The 23,701-nt window shown below is 42.4% G+C and overlaps 1 protein-coding gene across 1 annotated transcript in view; it reads left to right on the top strand.

Annotated features, from left to right (window-relative positions):
* Positions 1-23,602, top strand: part of mrpl23 (mitochondrial ribosomal protein L23) — a 32,689-nt gene extending 9,087 nt beyond the window's left edge. The window contains exons 3-5 of the mRNA XM_023415447.2: positions 1,354-1,436; positions 5,809-5,882; positions 23,295-23,602. Coding sequence (XP_023271215.1) covers positions 1,354-1,436; positions 5,809-5,882; positions 23,295-23,459 — 322 coding nt within the window. The 3' untranslated portion in view covers positions 23,460-23,602. The remainder of the gene's footprint in view (positions 1-1,353; positions 1,437-5,808; positions 5,883-23,294) is intronic.
* The last annotated feature ends 99 nt before the right edge of the window (positions 23,603-23,701 follow it).

Genomic DNA, 23,701 nt, shown 5'->3' with positions numbered 1-23,701 from the left:
GGGGGGGGTGCAAATGGAGCAGAAAGGCGCATCTGCATGCCACATCTTAGGAAATACATCTCTCTCCTCTTGGCTGGGTAAAAGGAGATAAAAAAAAGGCCTAAAGAAGCCTTAACAAGTTTGTTTACACCTTTCTTTACACAATGATGCAGACCCCCTTCCACCCCCACTCCAAGTCTGACCATTATTGCCTCTGAGAGAGAGTGATCTCAATGAGTGCTTGGTTCTCTCTTCTCTCAAAGGCAGCTGCCTGAAGTTGACGTTTTGTAGAAAAACCCAATCATACTCAAGAGTCACCACATCAAACCATCCTGCTTTCTGTAATGGTGGAATCAAATGTGGAAATAGTTACACAAGTATCGTAAATGTAAGCTAACCTCTCTCGATAAACACATCTTAGCAGGTCAAATGGAAGTGTTCTAGGTCTACATCAGTGTCAGCTTTGCCAAAATTTAGCCTATTATAGAGGAAAAGGCAATTGTTTGTACAGCATGGAAACATATATTACATCACTCTTTGGTACAAAGAGTCTTTGTATTCACAGATGGGATTTTCTCATGCAAATGTTTGCCTCACCTATTATTGTTACAACAGCTCAAGATATTGTGCTGTGTCCTCTGAAAAATAGAGAATATTACATTATCCTGTTCTATCAAAGAAACATATGAGGTGATTGAAGATGCCCAATCCGAGGCACTCATGTCAGACCACAACGTCGCTATTAAGCACTTTGTCAGACGCATTTGGGAAGTGCTTTCTACCAAGCTAATCCAATTGGCTAGATTGATTAGCAGTTAAAAGCCTTTCTTCCTCTGGTAGGAGCAATCCGTTCCAAATGCTGCCCAGTGTGCTAGCCTTAGCTGGGCTGGCCCACCGGATCAGTTGGTGCCAGGCTCACTTCCTGTGTAGGGTTTCACCGGGTGCGATCAATACTTGCAGACAGCTAATTGGATGAACACTGACACTCACATTTCTCTTCTCTCCACTTTATGGTTCAGAGAATAAAAGCTGAATACGGGCTTATAGGGGAGTGTCCTGTCTGTTACAGTAGGTAATATAACAGCATAGTTTATGGGAATGCAGTGTGCAAATAGGCTGTATCATTTCTATGTCCATGTCAGTTAAGTGAATGTGGTGTTATTTCATAGCCAGTGATCCAGCATGTAACCCTGCAAGTGCTGGACTGCAACCTCAGACGAGTCAGTTACAACCTCATACACATTCAAACCACGCCTTACCCCACACAAACGCTAACGCTGGATGCCTTACATAACCCCTGTTCTTCTCTCTCCCTTTTCTCCCTCTCTGTCTTTGTTTTTCTCTTCTCTGTCTGTTCTGGACATGTCTGGACAGAATGACGAAGTACGACGTAAAGAACTACCTGGAGAAGATCTATAACGTCCCTGTGGGAGTGATCCGTACCAGGATACAGTATGGTGAGTGTCCCCAGTGCTTTGCACAAGCACATACAGTGAGCTAATAACATTTACAATTTACAGAACTTGGAGAGGTTGGAACGACCTTATAGAATATTAATAATTCTCATATAGTTACTGATAGTGTAGATACCACTGAATAATAATTATCTTTTCTCTAGCCGGACCAACAGTTGGTATTAACAGTGTGAGCACTGGCTCATGCTCAAGGTCTTCACAGGTCCTAGTAACTGAGACCTGATCCGGGACCCGACTCAAAGCTGGATCCATATTATATTTAACTGAGTCAGGTAGGATCCCATTGCATCATCATCACAGAAAAATCAGGGTGTCTGCAGGGTCTTAAAAAGTATTAAAAGGTAATGCATCAATTTAGCAAAATTTAAGGCCCATAAAAAGTATTAAGTGTCTTACTCAGCATTTTACGAGGTATTAAATTTTGTAGCTATTTTTTTTTCAATGTGAATAGCTTATTTATCTCAGTTTGAATGGTAAGTGTTCATGATTGTACTTATTTATATTTATTTATATTATATAGTGGCATCAAGTTGCACGGAGCAGATGAGATGAAACAATGATTATCTAGTCCCTCAGTCAAGTTAGTCAGATATTAATTTTGGTTCTGTGTGGCTTGAAGTGATAACTCCACACTGGGTAGGTGGAGCTGACATGAACAATAACCCTGAGGTCTCTGATATGGGTTGACTTCATTTCTATTTCTTGTATTGAATGTATTTTGCTTGTCACATCACTTTATGTATACTGAGTATGGGGAGCGTTTGAGAGTAAAAAAAAGAAGAAGAAAAACCTACAGTCATTATTGCCTGTGTCACTCCCTTATGACAAGGAAAGCTAGGGGTGGATGAACATTACACACACCATGACTGTATATCTATGTAAAGACATCGAATCCATTCAAACTGTTGAGAAAGAGGGTGTGGTGTTCAAGCAGTGGTGAAACACTTGATTCATGGTATGCAAAACCAAACCACAAACATTTCTTCCAAATTAAAATCACAACAAATAGTGTGTACACACACACACACACACACACACACACACACACACATATACACATACACACAAACAAACAAACAATGTTAGTATGCTAAGCCCTCTACTTCCACCCACACCTTCAACTTGCAACCATTTAAAATATAGTTATTATAGTTATATATATAGTTATTTTGATATCTTCATGGAGAAAATCTTAATGCAGTGAATAATTACTATCCAATGCATTTACACGCAATACATATTGTTCTGTAATTTGATATGATACATTTCACATTGATATGATTATATCTGTGATACACATGACTGCACACCACAGCCCTACATTGAAAATATAGTGTGAAAAAGGTATTAAGGTACAAGTATCAAACATTCACCATCTCTAGGCTTAAAATATGACTCTGAAAAGTAACAATATATTCATATCACTACTCCTGCAGCATGATTCCCTATTGCTATCAATTTATGTGCTCAGTATGTTGCAAACACTCATTGTTTCACGTAATTACAATTGTATTGCCATTATTATTGTCTTGGACAAATTTGACAAGTATTTGTTTATTCTTATAAACATTTATTGTTTATTTGGCTTTTAAAGTTCAGCCTCCAACAGGTTTTGATCAATGTTACAAAAAAAACAAAACTAAAAAAAAAATAAAAGCCCAATATAAGAGTTTTTTCTAATATTTTTGTCCAGATGAAAATAACATGGTTGTCACATTATGGTTATTTCCACTATAATCCTTTAATTTATCTCCATCCTAGTCGCCTTTTAACATTTTTCAGCTTTGTAAATTCAATTTTGGTTCTGGTGTATGGAATTCACAGAAAGATGATTTTTGTTTTAGGAAGCATAAAGTCAGATTGATTCTGTTTTGGAGACTGTCAGCGGTGGTTAGCAGCGATTAGCAATTTCAGTTTGCAATATAGATGGTCTTCCCATTGACATGCAGCAGCGGGAGTGCTTTCCAGCGGCTAGTTGCGGTAGTGGTTAGCGTGCCTGGCTCTCTTTTCTCCCTAACACACACAGCTGCTTATCTGACAATCTGCTGCTGCAGCACTCCAGCCTCCAGCTGTCCCAGGACACCCCACGCTCCCTCCATACAAACACATACTATTCACTTACAAACTTGCAACTTCAGGGCCTTAAGTGCCCCATCCCCTCTTACACCCATCGCAACCTCAAATCCTCCCTCCTGCCCCCTCGTCAAGGATGATCACAGAGCCAAGAACAGTGTTATATCATTGACTTAATAATCCTCTTGGCTTTTTATGGGGGGAGGAAACGACTTAAGTTTGCACGGACTGATTTGAGGCCTCGCTACAAGTCTAGGAATTTGCAAGATCATGGAAGAAGAAAAGGAGGGGACATACGGGTGGCTACAAGTTGGAGAGACACTTAAAGAGAAGGCATAAGACCCCTCAGTGCAGTGTCTGAAGGGCTACAAGGAGCCCCCTCTACCTCTGGAGGAGAGACTAGGAAGGAGACGTTAAGGGTGGGAAGAGGACAGAGGCGCCTAGCTTAGCCTAGCCTACAGTGTGGAGGACCCATTAACGCTGTTTATTAGGGTTGTGTCATTAAAAGTGAGGGGAAAAGGAAAGCCCCTCGGGAGGGTGGGTGTAAGGAAAGCAATGAGCCTTTGGGGGACAGAAGGGGATATAGAAGAAAGGGCGGCTCAGGGCCCCTGGTGATCCCGAGGTGCGTCAGAGAAGGTATCCCTGCCTGCGTCAGGAGTTCCACTCCATTGGCAGCATAAAGACGGGAAAAGGCAGAGAGGAGCGAGGGGCGCAAACGACCCTTTTTTCCCTCCATGGGCGGCAGGGTATTTTGGAAGGAGTTGCCATGGTTACCCCTCCGGCCTGGGATTTGTAACGTGATAGCTGGCTGCCAAACCGCAATCTCAAAGTGGGAGAAATTGTGCTTGCGTTTGCGACTGTTGTATGAAAGGTCTGTCTGTGTGTCTGTATGTGTTAGGAAAGGGCTACATGAAGTAAGAGAAACTTACTTTGTACCTTTTCAAGGTGTGTCTGTGTGTGTGTGTGTGTGTGCACGTTCGTTTGTGTGTGCACGTTCGTATGTGTGTGTGTGTGCGTGCGTGTGTGCGTCTTATGTGTTTTTTTGTTTATGGGCGGACAGGTCAGGGTCTTACCTTGCTGTTTCAAAGGTTGTAGCATTTCCCTGTGGATTTCCTCAGCAACACACACACACACACGCACACACACACACACACACACACACACACACACGCACACACAAATGACTCATTACAGCGGAATGTTTCCCTTGTTTTTCATGTCATAAACCGTTCCCATGGCAATGGCAGTTACTCAGAGGGCCTGTTGACTTGACCACCAGGGTCTCACTGAGATTAGAGTTCGAAAGCAGAGATGAACTGTTTGATGTTCTGGTCATTATCCTTCATTAAAATTGGAGTTTTGTTGTAATGTAAAGATTTAAATACCTGTGTGAATTGCCTAAAAGTTTAATAAGTATTAGCTTTTAATTTGTTTGAAGCCAAGCTCCTAGCCTTCCTCCACACACCCCCACAAATGCGCACACACACATGCACACATGCACTCAGCAGCTCCCTGAGTCCCCTGTCTTCCAGACTTGGAAAGGTCTGACAGGAGAGAGGATGATGTCATCATCATCTCCAGTTGGGGAAGAGGTTAACCTGCCTTGAATAGTCAACAACATCAGGCTCTGCTTAACCGCACATACACACAAAGTGTTCTCTGTTCTACAGGGAAATGAACAGAAATGTGTTGTCTGTTCTTTTGAGATTGGAATGAAACATAATGTGATAATTGCTGTGCAGGTTAATAGATGTCAGGATTGTGCTTTAGAAATTTCACCCATGGGTGGACGGTGTGGTTAAAATTTTCTATCACAGCAATCACAAATGTGAAACTAAAAAGTACTTTCATAAACAATTGTCTTGTTTTGTTCTACCATGCTGTTTACAGTGATGTTAAAAGTAGGAGAAAGTGCAAGTTTTAACATTTGATTTAATTTTCTTTATTAGTTAATCGACTGATTGAATCCTCAACTAATTGTTCTAGTTCTAATAATGACATGCAGTTCATTCTAGCTGCTTATAGATAAAAATAAATCAATCAATCGAATGGGAATGTCTCTATTGTCTCTTTCTTTCTCAGTACAAGGAGAATAATAAAGTCTGTACCAGATGACATATTTTTATTATCTTGGTGGAATATCGTCATATTGCCCAACCCTACTCTCACCATATTCATGAATGTCGTCATCATCACTCAGTCCCACTCTCTGCTTTCTTACAACCAGAATAGATATTTTTTGCCAACAAATGCATTACCTGCTGTTCTTTGTGTTTCTCAGGCTCCAACAAGAAGAGGAATCACCTAAACCAGAGGGTTAAGCAGCCTGACTATAAAGTAGCCTACGTTCAGCTGGTGAGAAGACACACACATATGCAGACACTCATCCTCCTACTCCCAGTATTTTTTAGTCGGTGTGTTGTTTGAGTAGCATTAGCTCATTGACTCCTGTGTAATACACAGTGGGAGATGGAGACTCTCCACAATAACTTTCCCTAACACCCAGTCCACTGTGATTTTTTTTTTCTATTTCTTATTGTGGGGGCTGCATTATTAAACACAACACCCAGGAGGAAAGGACATTTTTGGAGGCCTTGAGCCTTTAGCGTTTATGTAATGGGCTAATTTTGAAGGGTGTGGGGGGGCTTGCTGGATAAGGCAGGTGAGATGAGCTGGTTTATGTTCCCCTGATAGAGCCCTAAGGGGCAGGCGTGTTTTGAAGGTGAGCTCTCAAACTCACTCTTACTCACATACACTCACACACACATACAGGTATGAACAGACACACAAATGACCATTAGTGTGCACACACACCAAGTAAAAATCAACATGCACTCTTTCTTTACCTGCCACTTCTCTCCTTATTCTCATGAGAACACCTGTGAAGCACACACACACACACACACACACACACACACACACACACACACACACATATATGTGGACACACAAATCACACAACTCTACTTTGCATCTCTCTCCTGTGTGGTTCACACACTCTGGCTTCCCTCTTGAAAAAGCAGTAGCATGGGTTCTTGCAGGGCCCAAGGGATATTGAGATATGGTTATCATGTGTTACAGCTCTCCTTTCTGTGCATGTGCGTTGTGCCATAGATGGAATGTGATCAATCATGTGCACTTAGTGTGTGCATGTTTGAAGAGTCACTCCTGATGGCGGCATGTCAGCCCAGACTCCCTTATTGCATCATGGCTATTTCCTTCACACCTGTGTTTTGAGGTGAGCTTTGGGTCAGGAAGGCCCATTCCCTGCACGTCTTGCCAATGTTTGAAGTCTGTTAGTCTTTGAAATCAAACAAACCTCCCTTCAAAATGTCAAAAAAGTCACTGTTTTAATGCGCCTTTGATGCAGATGTGAAAAGCAAGGGACCTTTGTTTTGTGCCTGCCGTTTTGATCTTGCCCAGATAAATCAACAGCGGTGTAGACGCTTGTTTACGCTGTGCCGCCCACCCGACGGGGAGCCATCAATCTTGAAACGGATGAATAATGAAAATTGTCTAAACACAACAATTTGAAAGAGGATACATAATTGAAGCAACCATGAATCTTTTAAAGGGGAGACTTCCTCTTGTCTGCCCCCAAGGGAAGTGGCCTGTGATTTTGTGTACGTCTGGAATTCCCAGAAGAGTCGTTAGCGATTCTTCTTCTCATCAGACGCACACGGCGGTGATAGGTGTGAAGATGCAGAAAAGCACACACAATCATTTGTGATGTGTGCATCATTCATGCATGTTGAGCCCTAGAGGACTGATGTTTTTCCTTGAGTGTCATTCGCTCTGTAGTCGTAATCACATCGTGGTTTTCTGGTCATGCTCATTTGATGGTGAACAGCGGGCAGAAATGCTGAGATGCAGGCTCTTTATGCTTAAAATGGCTTGATATAAAACCGAATATCCGGCCTATTTCTCTGGCAGGTTTTCGGAAAAACATGCTCTCTCTCAACTCCCTTTCCTACCTCACTCTCTCTTGTGTACACACACACACACACACACACACACACACACACACACATACACACACACTTGCACAACTCACACACACAGAGCCCCAGAAAACCCTCCTTTCTTTTGCAGGGGTGGGTAGAAAACAAGATTGTTCCTAATTGACTCCACATGTGGCAGGGTGTTCTGTGGGTCGATGCTCACACCGCGGTCCCCCCATTCTACCCTCATCCTTCCCTCTCCCCCTCTCTCCCCCTGCTCCCTCCATCAGCTAATATTGCAGCAGTAATACATTTGCTCTCTCTCTCTCTCGCTCTCTCTCTCTCTCTCTCTCTCTCTCTCTCATTCCTTACTCTTGGTTTGTGGTTGAGGGGAGGCCTCCCAATAGCGGGGTTCCGTGACGGCCATTTTCCTCAGGCTTAGGGGGGACCCCAGTATCGGGGGAAGAGATAGCGTCTGCATGTGTGAAATGTGCACTGTGTGTGGGAAAGTGTGTGTGTGTGAGGGGCGGCAAGGGGTGAGCAGGGGAGGTGAGTAAGGGCATGATGGAGTCATGCCAGAGCTGGGAGGTCCAGAGACGGGGCAAAGCGATCAGGGGGAGGGGGAAAAGACAGGGTGGTGGTGCTGGTGGTGGGGTGACAAAAACAGCAGTACAAAATGAAAAATCTTGAGTCTATCAAACTGCTTTTAGGTCTGGCTGCACTTTAATGGGGCTGGTGTGTTTAGAGTCAGACTGCTTTCATGCACCGCTAGGACTAGCTGAGGGCTAACTCTAGCCGCTACGCTCGGGGTAACACTTGTTTCCGATTTTCGCAGTCAACTCATACTGTTCCATCTATTCGAAGTTGTAAAGGGCTGATGTTGGAAAATCCGATCCTGCACTGCACTATTTAACCTCTTGTAGACATGACTTCATATACAGTAGGTGTAATTAGATTTCTTGTCTGGTTCACTATACCTTTGTGTAGAAACTTTTTCCTCAGGTTTTTTGAAAAGGTTTTGGCACTGACTGATTAAATCACAGCATCTTAATTAACAGGAAAGTCTGTAGCATTTTTGCAGCGAATCAATCCTCTCACAAAGTTGAATTGTTGAAAAGTCTGGTAGCGAAGAAGGCTTTTTTTTTTTTTTTTTTTACAGCCGGCCTTCAGGATGCATGTCAGACCCCGTGGTTTACCCTTATTAAATTCTCTTGGCCCATCTCACTGCTGAAGTGCACTATGCCACCATTTCCAGTTAAACGTTGCTTTCATTTGAAACCTTTTTAAACCCAATCTAGTGGTTTACATAAAAGAGAAAGCACTCCACTTCTGAAATTATAGTCATTTTTGAATGTTTTCCGTCATTGTTTGACAACATTATTGGCAGTCAAACTTTTCTGATAAAGTATTCTCTTCCTGGCTCGTAAATGAGAAGGCTGTGGTGAGTTTTGGGCTAAGGAGAAGTTATTTTCTCTCTTTTGGAGTGGCAGCTAGTTTGCAAGCAAGCATTGCTGGCTGGTGCCAGCTGCTGCACTTCAGTGGGCTGAGTGCTTAGTGCTCAGAATGCATGTTGAAAGCTCCTGGAGGGTGATGCTGTGAATATATGAATGGGATGTCTAACTGGTCTCAGCATTTCTGAATGATCCAGTTTAGTGCCACATTCTGCTGTAAATGGCAAATGGATGCTGCAGAGGTGAAAATGACTAATCTGCTCATTGATCATTTGACAACATGTAGTATTTCACATTACAGGATTTTGCAACATTTTATTCTGTGGTTGTACCTCCTTTTGTGTTAAAGGGAAGAGTTTTACAAAAAATGTCGAAAATTACATTAGGAATATATTCTTAACTTCTTATTGAACAGGTGAGGTTGTCATGTTATTGAAAGTCTGTGACAGTGTCTGTGTAACAGCAGGAATCTCAGACATTTTCCTGAAGTTGTTTTCAGAGGAGCTCAGAAGGGAGGAGCCGCAGTTTGTGTTCTTTGCATGTTCGGCACCACGTGGCGCGTCCAGCCACCTATGGGATGCTTGCAACCATTTAGCATAAGAATCCACATGAGTTAACTGTTGTTTGACAGTCAGTACACACCTAATAAAATCACGCAGAGATTAGAAGTCCATGTACATCAACAGTCATCTGGGCTGGAGACTTCAAGCATCCTCGTAAGTCCGTGTATTTGTGGGGTGTGGTAGCACAAATCCTGCACAAGCTCCATTCAACAGTTTATCTGTAGACAAAAGCTCACTTCATACAGTCCGAGCAGAGTCTGCATAAGGGCGAAAGTAGTGAAAGTAGATGATGAATGAGAAATTTGCAGCAGATGGGAGAGCAGGCACACAGATGGTCCAAGGTGTTGTCACGATACCGACCTTTAGTTGTCATGAAGTGAGCAGCTAGTTTTGTTTACACATAAACCAGTGATGTCATTGTTTTGATCTTAGTCATTTCTTAACATTGGAGGATCGTAGTCGCATGTATACATATTTAAAATGAAATGACTAATTAGTAGTTCAGTGTGGTCATGTATTCTTATACATTTGAAGTTATGTTTGCTTCCCTAGTATACAAACTTAAACCCTAAAAGTGATCATTTTCCTAACGAGGTCTGAAAAATGGTTATCTTGTCTTTTTAAATGTTCTATTCTTGTGGGGATATTTGCACATATTAAAAGCAGATCTCTATCACACACAAAAATGGTTCTTTTAGCCACAACTAGGTCTGTACTATTGTTTATGTGCTTGGTGGTTGAGATTTCATGAAAGTAGTAAAAAAAGTGTCAAGGTTTCTCTCCAGGGCCCTGGTCACTGACAGCAGTACAGCAAACCAGATGCACCAGTCAGATTGCCCCAAAGCAATGTCCTGACCCGACGACCACAGAACAAAACAAGATACGGGGTTGGAGCAACAGTTGTACAATAAGTGGTAGCTTCATTCAAATTGCTCATTTCCCGTGTTTCTTTCTGTCGCTTTCTCCACCCCCGCTCGATCCACGGGGAAGACATCGCTCGAAGTGAAAGAACAGGGAGTGAGCGAGGGAGAGAGAGAGAGAGAGAGACAAACAAACAGAGGGAGAGACTGAGTGGCAAACATCGAGCAGTTGTGACACAGCTGAAAAGGGGTGAGAGAGAAAGGAACAGCTGTATTGAGAGTGATTATGAGAGGGAAGCTGTGGCCAAGTCTCGCTCTCCTCTCTGTTTGACTGACACTAGATGGCAACGTTTTGCTGTTCAGCTTCTCCCACTAGCCTCCCTTTATATCCTATCTGTTCTTGACTCCTTGTTGCTTAACAATAGACCCTCTGGGGTTGTGTGTATATGTGTGACTGTGTGTTTCTGGCTCGGCCAAGGGGTTGTGGTGGAGAGGGGTACAGGATGGGGGGGCTGCAAACCCCCGTGACCCCCCCGCCTCTTCCTCTCGTTCCTGTTCTCCGCTCTGAGCGAAGCCCCGGCTCTCTGGAGCTGGAGGTGCTGAATCAGGCGGTCAGGCCGAGAGGGAAATCTTGCTTATCTGTGTGGAATTTTATTATTTTCAACTATTTGGATCATGATGGCTCCCGCTCTCCTTCCCTCCCTCTTCCTCCTTTTCACCTTGTCACGCAAACACAGGCTTTCCTTACACAGCCTTGTCTGTCTGTCTGCCGCTCTGTTTCCTTCCCTTCCCTCTGCTGCCTCACCCTTGCTTATCACACCAATTAACATTTTTAACTTCAGCCACTTTTCCCCCAGTGCTGTCTTCCCCTCTGTGTCTTTCATTTTTCTCTTTCGCATAGAGCTAGATGATTTATCATGTGAAAATTGCAATTTCAATTTATACCACTAGTAATTGTTGCATGACCATATCTCTCTTCTCCTGTATGCTAAGCTCCTAGAATACAGTAGCTATCCGGGCTTCTTGTACTGTAAATCTTAATGTAATTCAAAGCAAGCACACCTATCAGAATAAGTGTAGCAGTGGATAATGCAGCTGTCCTGGAAACTTGAAACTCTACTTATCACAGATTTTTATCACTTATCACACATTATTCCTTGTGGGTAAAACAATTATAATGTACACATTGCCAGGGTTATCATCTTCAAATAACCTAATCATTTAACAAACCACTCTGGACAGCAGGGATATTTAAACAAAAAAATTGAGTTCACAGGAAACACATTGAACTGTCTGAAGATGTTCACGTTTTCTGCCTTTACGTGCTGTGTTTTAGTAATATATATCATGACCAAAATTTTCCAGAAAGTCTCCGCACTCCAACAAGAGCTTTATTGAATGATTCACTATGTCCAGTGAGCCTTCAGGCACAGTTGCAGAGGCAACATTTTTATTAAATGTTTTTACTAAGAATTAAGACCAAAAAAAATTAGAATAACAGTTCCAAGTGAGAAAATCAAGATTTGCCTTTTATCCAGAGTCATGCAGCTCTGCTTTCACTTAAATGTATCTGTCAGCATTCTACGTGTATAAATCCTCAGAAGGAAGGAATGGGCTGATACACTAATTAGTCTGTGTACATACATATGTGTGCACACACGTGCGGGTATGCTGGTGGTGAGCCTAATAAAAGGAGAAGCTTTTCCTGGCAATCAAGCTACGCTGAAAGGCCCACATCTCCCTATTTGTCTCCTGATTTGGAAAATTCACTCTTAAGTAAAATCCTGTGTGTGTGTGTGTGTGTGGGTTTCATAAGAGCTCAGTGGAGAGAGAACATGAATTATAGAGAACAGAGGAGGGTCTTAACCATCCGGTTTGGAATCTCACACGCAAACCTTTTTTTGAATGGCTTCAGTTGAGGCTCTTTGTTTCTTTCTCACATGTTTGACTTTTTACACTCACTTCAGTTCAGATGACACAAGCCTTAATGACATGAATGTGCCGTAGATGTTTTCCTAGACCAAATTTTATATTGGTGATTTTATCAAAAAAAACTAAAGAGAGACAAGTGGCAAGAAAGTCTTGGCAGAGTAAAAAAAATTCAGTGTGATGAAACAATAGATGAACGCAGTTCAGCTGCATTAATTCACAGTAAGCTCTGTAGTTTCAGGACTCTTATTCTCTTTCTTTCTCTCTGTCTCTACATCTCTTTCTCTGTCTTTCCTTTTGTCATTTTTGACTGATCATTACTTTATCTCTCTCTGCAGCATCTTCTCTCCTCACCCTCATTTCCTCCCACATTTCCTCCAGGTTCCCCCTATTTAGATATCCATGGCAACACACACACGCACACCAACAGGGATGCACATGCACCAGCTCGCATGCTCGTAACCTCTTTTGATTACCCCTGACCTCCTGACCTGTAATGACACAGCTGCCACTTTGATCAGCCAATCAGCATGTGGCGCCACCCAGGTTCTCAACAGGGCTGCCACTGGCCTGATAAAGCCCTCTGATAGGCCCCTGCTGATGCATTTCCTGTTTTGGTATGCTTCTTCGTTTTTTATTTTCTCCACCAGCTGGTCCCCGCATTCCTCAGAGTTGGGGAGGGGGCAGGGGCATTGCCTGGATGTTTATGTTGCATGTGCATGTAGGGGTGAGTGTGTGTGTGTGTGTGTGTGTGTGTGTGTGTGTGTGTGTGTGTGTGTTTTTTTGTACGATGGCCTAACTGTGTGTGTGTTTGGTAGCCTAGATAGCTGGGTCTGGGGCTGAGAGGGGGCAGGGTAGGTGGAGGGGATGCTTGAAATTGGGGGGGAGGGTATGTGAGGGTTGTTTACATGCGTTGGTGAGAGAGAAATGGGGTTCATTGTGGGGGTTGGGGGGGGTGAATGACATAGATGGAGGGGATAATGATAGTGAACAGCTGTTTGTGTGTTTGTGTGCGTGCATGTGTGCATGTGTGCGTGTGCGTAATGGGGGTGGATGGTTGACACAGGCAAGGTTTAGGTGTGATTTGGTGTTAAGGTACAGAGGTTGGGTGTGCGTCTAAGACTGTTTATGACTCACTGGTTGTTGGTCATTATTTCTAATATGGAAGGATTTGGTTGTGTTATTCTTGGCTGTTGCTGTTACTGTTATTGTTGTTGTTATCCTCCAAGTGTCCAGTTCAAGACCAGATGGATGTAAATGTCTCTGGCAGGGTGTGTATTTAGATGGTGATGATCTTTTCCTGAGAGCTCTGTTACCAGGGTCCAATGTCTCCAGTAGCAGGCTGGGAGCAGACATGCCCAGACTTGAAAACTATCATGTGCGTTCACACACACACATACACACACACACGCAGACACGCACACACACACACACGCACACACACACCCTCTGTTTGTCTCTAGGCAGAAGTATGTGTATGTGTGCCTGTATCACTGGATGCCCTGCACTAGTATGTCAGAGGTTCCCCTGCGATAGATCTTAAAGTATTTCCAGTTGACACCAGAGCCATTGCTCACCCACCTGCCTGACTCCTGCTCTTTGTCCCAAAAAGCACGTACACACTAGGGCTGAGGATCACTCTGTACCTCCCTATTAGATATGAATCTGTGTTTTATTGTTTTTTTTCATGTACTTTTTGTGTTTTCGTGCCGGTGACAAACCTGGCCGGAGGCATTATGTACTCGGGATGTCCGTCCATCCCTTTCTCGTGAACACCATATCTCATTAAATGTTACAATTGTTCACATCGACTCAAGGATGAACTAATTCGATTGTGAAGGTCAAAAGTCAAGGTCACTGTGACCTCATGTCCATCCCATTCTTGTGAACGTGATATCTCAGGAACGCCTCAAGGGAATTTCATTACATCTGACACAAACATCCACTTGGAATAGAGGAAGAACTGATTAGAATTTTGAGGTCAAAGGTTACTGTGACCTTATAAAACATCTTTTTGGCCATAAATCAATAATTCAGTTGTTGCTAATTAGGACAAAATTTAATAAGACTGTGTCTAATAGGATAAAATGATGAAGTGATAACATTTTATATCCAAACTGTCAACTTCAGTGTGACATCATAATGTTCTACAAAAACACTTCTGGCCATTATTCAATGTTGTAACTCAAGAAGAGAAGGGGAGATTGTGACCATATTTCCTGCAACTTGAGTGAGAAATCTAGTTCTCACAGTATCACTGCATTAACAAAAGCATAATTGTTTATTTGTCATATAAAAAGATTCATTTCATTGCATTGAAGCATGTGCTGATGCACCAGTTCAACTTTCTCTGGCTGCCAATACCAAATCTGATATACACATAGTACTGAGATAAGGTACTGGCTAATATAGAATACCAGTTCAATGCAGTAAAATATATTTTTTAAACTGAAACTGATAAGGAACTGATTAGGAGGATCCTATGTGTATGGCTGTAACTATACATCGTGTCTTAGCTAAAAGTGGACATGAGTTCATGCAGTTTCATTCTTTTAAGATTGAGCTTGCTTTAATTATATTGTTTTATACTGTAATTATATTGTGGATTAAAAAATAGATTTACATTTTTATAACACTGACTAAGAAATAGTATTTCAAGTTATAGTCCTTAAGATTTTTGTGAAATCAAACCTTAGTTTTGATATTATTTATGATCAGATTTTTATCTGTGAAGGCCAATCAATGTCTTTACATTCAGTGATGACCTCTTTATATATTTATGTAGTTTTTATTGGCAGTGGCAGAGTCCGCCAGTCTCTTGCAAGATACAGATTGCCAACTTAAACTCGAGGGATTCACAGTAAAACAAAGAATGCATGTACTGTAATCCAGTGCAATTTTACATTAATGCAAACAGAACATCTTACTGCCGCCACTTCACATTAAAAAAAGTTCAACTGGCAAAACGTGAGGGTTTTATTGTGAAGTAGCCACAGGAAATCCAGGGTGTTTGTCACATTTAGACTCAAACATCTTCTGAAAAATCTGATCTTGTTACTGTACACAAAAATATAACAATATAAAAGTAGGCAATTCATTTTACCAGGCATTCATGCACACAAAACACTGTCTGCAAACATTGTCCAAAAAATCTCTCTCATAGGTCATTAATATGAATGACATGGAGACGCACACAAACAGACACTGCTGCTAGCCAAAGCTGACCAAGTTATTTGGCTGTTGCCGGGCTGTGGAAGAAATGTCATTGTAATTGGAGGGAGGGCCAGGGTCATGACCCTGAATGAACCCACAGCAGGATACTATTGGTTAGTGGTCTACTCTCACAGCCACTTAACTGTCTTTTACAGAGAGAGATGATTTCACTGAGCTCTCTTTCTCATGCTCAGCTGTTATTTTGCTAAATGCCCTTCAGGCTCTCATGTCATCTTAAAAGTTGACATTTTCACCTGACTTTTTAACTCTACTCTAACTCTGTCTTTCCTGAGAGGACAACAGTCCAGTTTTATCTATCTTTTGGTATCGACTTTCTTTAATCCTTCAACCCCCCTTCTCCCCGCTCTATCTCCATCTCTGTCTCTCATTCTTCTGTTCCTGGAATAGTTTGTACCAGAAGGTCTGGACGCAGGCACAACGGGGCAGATTAGTGCGTATGTGTGTTTGTGTGTGTGTGTGTGTGTGTGTGTGTGTGTGTGTGTGTGTGTGTGTGTGTGTGTGTGTGTGTTTGTGTGTCAATGAGATAAAGTGAGAGTGAATGTGTGGCCCACCCAGGGGCCTGGCAGTGGGAGCTGTTTACAATCATCAGGCTACATCTCTTCTCCTCTCCTGCTCTCATCCATCGTCTTTCCTGCCTCTCCCAGTTTTCTTCGACGATTTTGTCTTTGTGATTGCAGATTAAAAAAAAAAGCAGTCCTAGACAATGCAATAATAGACTAAGAAACTGCAGAGCAGAGGTCAACAGTGTGGCTATAGTACCGAAAATCAACAGCAGGAGTGTTTAGCAATGCATGTTTGGCCTGATACAGGTGTAATCTGTAGCTTTTTTGGGTGTTTGCTGTTTTGGCCTAAATACTTTAGCGTCTGTCTTTTAGCCTTTCAGAGTAGGAGTCATTACTGTGGGATTGTTAATATACACAATACTCTGTTCAAACTGTAGATCCATTGCAAATTATTATGACATTCATGATGTGAAGACATGGTTAAAATTATTATCACATTATTTTTTATCATATCAATATACAAGAATATGTATTTCTCACAACCTTATACAGAATATGTGTATAAACTTGGTATAAATAAACTTTAATAGCTAATTTTGTTAAAATTTTAAATGCTGCTTGCTTGGAATCCTTTGGACATCAAACATTTGCATAACATTAACATGATGAGATCATATCATCACAATTTGACTCCAGAAAAAGCTGATAACTATACCAATCTTGAATGATCATTCTAGGGGGTATGGGAACAGCGCAAATTTTCAGTTATCATTCCCATTGATGAGGGCTTTACTTACACTTAGACTGATACTGTGGATGGTTTTAATATACCGGACACTGTCTCACGTCAGAGAAAAAACACCCTTCCCACTATTAGTTCTGTTGTTTTTGCCAGTCACTGAAAGAGTACAATTTAAAGCAAACCTGTTAGGTCTAAGTGAACTGAGGTATGGTTTGTCAGAATGTAATCTAAACTAACTACAAGAAACAGCCCGAAACAACATTCTCATGCACATGCTGTCCGTTGTTTGGTCATTTTTTTTTTTATATGATTTTACGGGTACAAGAATGGATGTTGACATTGGATAGCCAGCAGTTACTCATGTTTGGAAAGCCTAGCATAACAAAATGAAGCAAAGGCAAACCGCAGCCTGAACTGATCAGTGTAGTCACTTATTTAATTTTTATCTGCTATGAAGACCAGAGATGGTAAATTATGGCAAAAAGTACAGACAAGTCCACAATGCAACGTTAAACCTAAAGAAACTGGAGTCAAATTTGTTTTTATTCCCCTTGCTCCTTGGCTGCCAAAATCTGTAATCTTGCAGGATGACAGGTTGCCAAAACTCTGTCCAGTAAACAAGCTACTTGTGAGTCCATCTGACTTTCCTTTACAAGGCCCGGTTCACTTGTAATTGGGCAGTGTGAACTTAAATGAACCAAAAAGAAAAACTTAACAAAAATTTCATCTGTTGTTGAGACCAAAGAAAATAGACTCACAAAGGTGTGATCACACCTTTAAAATTCACAGTCAGGCTGCTAAAGCTTGTTTTGAACAAGTGCAGTAATTGCTCTTCTCTGTAGTTGAGTTGCCCTTGAGCAAGGCACATAACCTCCAACTGGTCAAGTGGAGCTGGTTGCAGGCCAACAGTATTAAATAAGCAACTCACGGCTTTGGGTGTTGATGTGTACAACTGCATGGAGTGCTGAAAAAGAGCCTGATGCATGCTCAGTCAATGTTTCCCTAGATAAATAGCATTTATATACACACACACAAACTCACACACACTCTCAGCAGGGGGTTGCCCTCAGCTCTAATCCTGGTAACCTCACCACTGTGGTCTCTCCCTCTGTAGTCTGCCAGGCTCTCCTACCGTGCGGTCAAAATGGATTCTACCGCAATGTGAACACCTCTCTGTCTTCTCTCTCACTATCACACACATACACACACACACACACACCACCAGCAGCAGTACTCAAGATGTCTCTCTGCTTTGCTATGGCTTACCCCACCATACCACCACACTGCCACCGCAGCCGCATGAGCCACAGCCTCATGAGATTTCTCACCGCATCGTCAACACCTCTGTGTTTCAGCATGCGGTCCACTCTAATGACAACCGCCAACATCTGGTACATTTTTATTGACTGCTTTGTGAATTGCTCTATCTTCTGATGCCTTCCGGATTGTCCCTCATCAAAAAAGGGATACGGGATATGTAGTTTGTCTGACTCTTTCCTGTCTCTTAGGGCCGGTGTGAATGGTTCAGTTCACATTTTCAGACCACTTAAAGCCATTTCGGGCTCTATGACCACATTGAGAGCTCCTCTGTTCTTTAATTCAGTCAAGTGTGGTCATCCAATAAGTCGGTGTACTTGCCCCCCCACCCCTCAGTCACATCTTATTTAGTTCCACAATAACTCTAGGTGCTCAAGGTTTTTAGGGAGCACAAAAGAAAGGCTGATCTCAAGTCGTAAAAGAGTGGTTAGAATGTATTTTCTGATGGATTCAATTTTTAAGTTGTCTAGATTATCTGAATGGAAGTCGCCATTTGACCTCAAGTAGTTTTACAGCTGTTGAACAGTCTTCAAAGTAATAAAATGTTGTTCCAAACTTGTTTTAGTCCAGAGGACATAAAATCTGATACCATGAAGGCAATTCTGTGGATTGAGGATATTGGAAAATAAAGTCAAACCTACCTCAATGGGGTTGAGTAATCATCTTTGAAAGCCTCCTTTTGTTTTGTTTTTTTTCTTCAGATTTGTAGTATACTTCTTACTCTGTGCTTACTGTGCAGCCGAGTCAGAGGCATTTAAATGCTGATGTGTATCTCATCTGTCACATTGCGATGTCTGGTCCCGCTCCAGTCTGGTCCAGTCATGTCCCGTATGTTTTAACTCTCAGAGCAGCAGGTTGAATCAGCCTTTTGTGTCCTCAGCTGGTGACTGTGCCATAATGTTCTATTCAGCTCCAGGTTGGAAAGGCACCGTGCACCGGCACCTTCCTGTTTTCATCAAAGACATTTTAACACATCAAGCCAGAATAACTAAAGCTTTCATTTTTCATACTTAAATCTAAGCTTATGAATAAAAAAAGACCCCCCTCCCCTCCTTACACATTTTCCCTGTATTGATTTCACATGCATTCCAACCTTGCCGGACACAAGTTTCTCCATTTTTTTTCAACATTCTTCTTTTTTTTTTTTCCTTCTCGTAAGTAGAAATAATTACACAGAAACACAACAGGACTTTTTTTTTTTTTTTTACAGCTGTTTTTGAGTTACGACTGCTTGCTCAGTTTGTCACAGATCAGAGGCAAAGGTCAATCAGATAGAATACAGTTGTCCTTTGTGTGTCTCTTTCCATCTCTGGCCTGGTCTTCTCTTTTTTCACTCTCCTCTTTCCCCCTTTTCCCTCTGGGGCTGCAAACAGGATTACTTTTGGTTTGTGTATGACTCTGTTGTACCCACATGAGCCTACACAAACGCACACACACACACACACAAATGCACAAACCCAGGTTTGATTTGGAGACATTTCACTGAAGTACATTGGTACCCTGGAGGCTTACATTAGCTACACGCTAGCAGTACATGCCAATAAAGACACAAACCAGTTTCTGCTGAATGTAACTGCTGTGAAAACAACGAGGGGACACTCGATTGTTGTCCCTAATTTGACAGCTGTCCCCAATCAGCTGGTTAAAAGGCTGAATGTGGTCCCCAAATGTGACACAGGGCAGACCGACACGCTAAATGCACACTTCCTGGAACAGAACAAGTCTTTGGATTAGAGTTTAATAAGGAAACATACACATACGCACAGATGGGAAAAGTGAGAAGGGTTGGTAGTGAGTCAATGACAACATTTGCCCCCCCCCTTAGCTTCTCCTTCTTTTCCCATTGAGAGGGAAACTGTGGGTGTAATGGGATGTTCATGTGCGTAAGAGGAGTATGTTTACATCGCTGCAGTGTGGGGCCTCGTCCCAATATTCCTGGATGGCATCTTGATTCAGTTGGGAGCGCGGTGAAGCTGGTGGCAGATTGAGGGAAAATATCCACTCCTCCAATTTGTCGTCTAGGAAGCATAGTAGGTAACAGAAAGAAAACCCTGGGAGACACATAATGCCTGACTGTCTTTCTCCACTTTTGTCCTTCTTGGACAGACCTTAGTCTTCTCCATAAATCACTCAGTGAGCACTCATACACACACTCCCTCTCTTTGCTGTCACACATAAATACACAAGAAGAGAGAGGCAGACAGACACACAGGAGAGATCATTTTGGCTTAGAGCTCACAGAGACAGAATGTACATGGGCTTTGCCTCTGCTGTGGTGTGATGTATATATTTCAAGCAAAAATATGAATGCTGTCTGCCAGCACTTTCTCTCACTGCGGAAACTTGTCCATCAGACGCTTGACACAAGTGCACACACACACACACACACACACACACACACACACACACATGCACACAGGGTGTGGCTTGTTGCCAACAATAAGACTTGTTTAACGAGTCTCAGCGCTTTGTTGATTTCAGTCTCAGGGCTTTGTTTTTTTTTTTTTTTTCTTCTGTGAATCGCGCTCTCAGAGGCCTGTATTAATCTTTGCCATGTGTATACACAAGGTGTCCAGTGCTGCGCCGTATAACTGTGAATTGTCATGCGACAACGTTCGGTTCAAGTTGGGTGAAGTCTTGTTTGGCTTACTGCCTCATTGTTCCTCACATTGCCAGGTCTGGTGTTTATAGCGCTGTGGTAGACTCAATCCTCAGTCAACCTCACTGTACTCTTCCTCACATCCTCTACCTCTATCTGTCTCCATGCTGCCTCCTTCTCCTTCTCCTCAATCCTCCTCGTAATCCTGCAGCGCTCCTGGCGTGGTCCAGTGTTTGTGTTCTGGATTCTGCGTTCCTCGATGGCAGTGTGTGCGAGTGCAGAGAGACACTGAGGGCCTTGGCAGGGCCATCGGTTTCCAGGTGCTTCTTTGGTGTTTGGCAGCCCTCTGCCTGACTAAGCCTTCTCCTCCTGACTGGGTCTTCACTCTTGTCTGTCTTTCTGCATTACTGCACTCACTTTAAAAACCTCCTGTAGTTTGCAACACAGGCGTTGCCGCAAGACAGGAACACATGAACAGGGTGGCTTTTCTTTTGATTGAAGGTTGTGCATGTTTTGCTCCTGCTGCTCCTCAAAGCTGGTATCAGAGAGTTTAGACTCAAATGGCCAGGTTTGACAGAGTAACATGAATTGAAGTCTGTAAATGTATCATGCCAAAATAGTAGTTTCTATAACAGTTATGTTTTGAATGGTTGGATGTCGTTTCATGCCTGGTCATTGCCGTCTTGTCAGATCGGACACGTCGGGCCCAATTACAGTTCACATGCATAAAGACTGTGTTACGGTTAATAACTTCATGCAATCACCTCTGGATCTGTGGAGGCTATAAACCAGCCAGCCTCTCTCACCAGGGTGTCTTGTTTTCCACTGAAAACTCCAAATTAGGATTAGTCAGTAACTAAGAAATACTGGAAGGTGGACTGCCTCATTGTTTCTTTGCTTTTTAAAGAAGAAAAGCAAATTTATTGGGGGGGTTGAAAGTTTTAAAAATGTAATTATACTAAAACTGGAAGTAAAATATTGTTTTTGCAGGATAAACAGTGTGTGCTTCTTAGCTCTTTATTGTTTTTGAATTTGAGGGACGCTGTAATATGATTAACAGCTCATTTGTATTTCCTCCCCATTTTCTCTTCACTCTCTTATTATCAGAAGTCTCCCATAAGCGGCCCATGTTGCAGATCCATTTGCTGTAAACTGTGGTTAACAGTGTCCTCTCAAAGCAGCAAACACCACAAATTTTGGATCCATGGAGACATAAAAATAGAGAGAAAATTAGTTTAAACCCAGTCTGCTGCTTTTAAATATGTGGTATGGAGCATCTCATAACTCGTGTGTCCTCGTCCAATCCTTATTTATCTTGTCTAAAAACTGATGTTTTTATGTTCATAGCTGGTCATAACCTTACTGGTAAAAGACTGAAAACACATGCAACCATGCACCTGAGCACACATATTTATATATGCACAAGTGTAAACATACAGTAATAACACCCGAGACTCCTGCTGTAGGTCGTCCCTGTCAAGTAGAGTAGACAAGGCCAACTCCATTCTGCATCTTTGGCTGAGTGAGCTTTATGTTGTCTCCCCCTTTGGGATTAAACCATGCTATGTGGTAATTATATGCATGTTTCTCTTGGTATTTTGGGGGTTGGAGACAGACAAAGTAACATTCACATCAGAGCCAGACCATTCCTTAACGCCTACACACTGACCCCAAACAAAATATTTCACATATTTAAACAGAGTAGTTGATTGACAATTGTGTTCATGGAAGCAATTCATTTTATAGCATTAGGCCTCCATATAATATAATTGAGAAGTTTATGAGTCACATAATGACACTTGACTGTTTGTCAGTGGGAAGCTGTTGTTTGGTGTAGACTACAGCATTAGTGACCATTAATCACTTTGGGAACATTTGTTAGGATTAACAGTTGGCTCAAAATCCAAAACACAGTGATAAAAATGACACGTGTAAGTGCAGTTTCATCATCACGAGTTATGACCAGGCTTTATATGAAGTTGAGTCTCTCAAGGGCGACAATGACTTGGCTCCAGCTGAGATTGATAACAGTGAATTCTTGTTGCCAGGTGTCCATGGCAGAGGCTGAGAGGGATAGGCAATGGATATGTGTGCATGCATGCACCCACTGACCTGTTGTTTTTTTTTGTTTTTTTTTATGTGGGTGTGCAAGCATGCATATGTGTGAACTGTACTGTACTCTACGCCATCCTGACACAGACTACGGTTGGGCCAGCGATGCATTAGCCATGGCCAGAGATGGGTTGGTATGGAATAAATAATGGATACCATCCTTTCCCTCTGAATAAATCAAGACCAGAGAAATGGAGAGAGATGAGAGATTAAATGTGGGAGAGAGTTGGAGAAATTGAATGCCAGAGAGAAAGAGAGCGTTTGTGTAACTGGAAGAGGGATATAGAGGGAGAAACACTGTCCTGAATTCCAAATCAGTATCTCGCTACTCCTCTCTGCAAAGAAGAGGAAAATGCAGTTTGACACGTTTTTTTTGTTGCACAAAAAATTGCCATATGAACTGATTTTAAGTGGATAGTAAACAACTAATTCCTCATATTTTTAGGTAGGAACATGATGGTTTCTTGGCTAATTTTGCTCCTTTTTTTTTTGTATTTTTTCACCTCCTCATCCCAGGCCCAGGGCCAGACGTTCACCTTCCCCGACATCTTCCCGGAAAAGGAGAGGGCGCCGGAGGAGGGCTCCATGGACGAGATGCAGGAGAAGTTCATGGAGGACGAGAAGCAGAGGCAAAAACTCGACCCCAGGAGAGGAGGGGTCACGGAGTGGTTCGGACTCTGAGACAGCCCACTGACCGGGAACTCTATGCGCGTATGTCTGTGCGTGGGTGTTTCATTGGGAGCATCGTGTATTGATTTACAACGCGACTGTTGTGATGTCACTTCTATTTCTGTAAGAAACACTCAGTATGTAGTAAAGAAGAATGAGCATGTGTGTGGGAGACTGGAGACATGTGTTGTGTGTGTGTGTGTGTGTGTGTGTGTGTGTGTGTGTGTGTGTGTGTGTGTGTGTGTGTGTGTGTG

This window comes from Seriola lalandi, unplaced genomic scaffold (genome assembly GCF_002814215.2).
Source record: "Seriola lalandi dorsalis isolate HSWRI2012SDOR001 ecotype SW California unplaced genomic scaffold, Sedor1 jcf7180002054553, whole genome shotgun sequence".
Classification (NCBI taxonomy): domain Eukaryota; kingdom Metazoa; phylum Chordata; class Actinopteri; order Carangiformes; family Carangidae; genus Seriola; species Seriola lalandi.
This window is presented reverse-complemented; position numbering and strand designations above follow the sequence as displayed.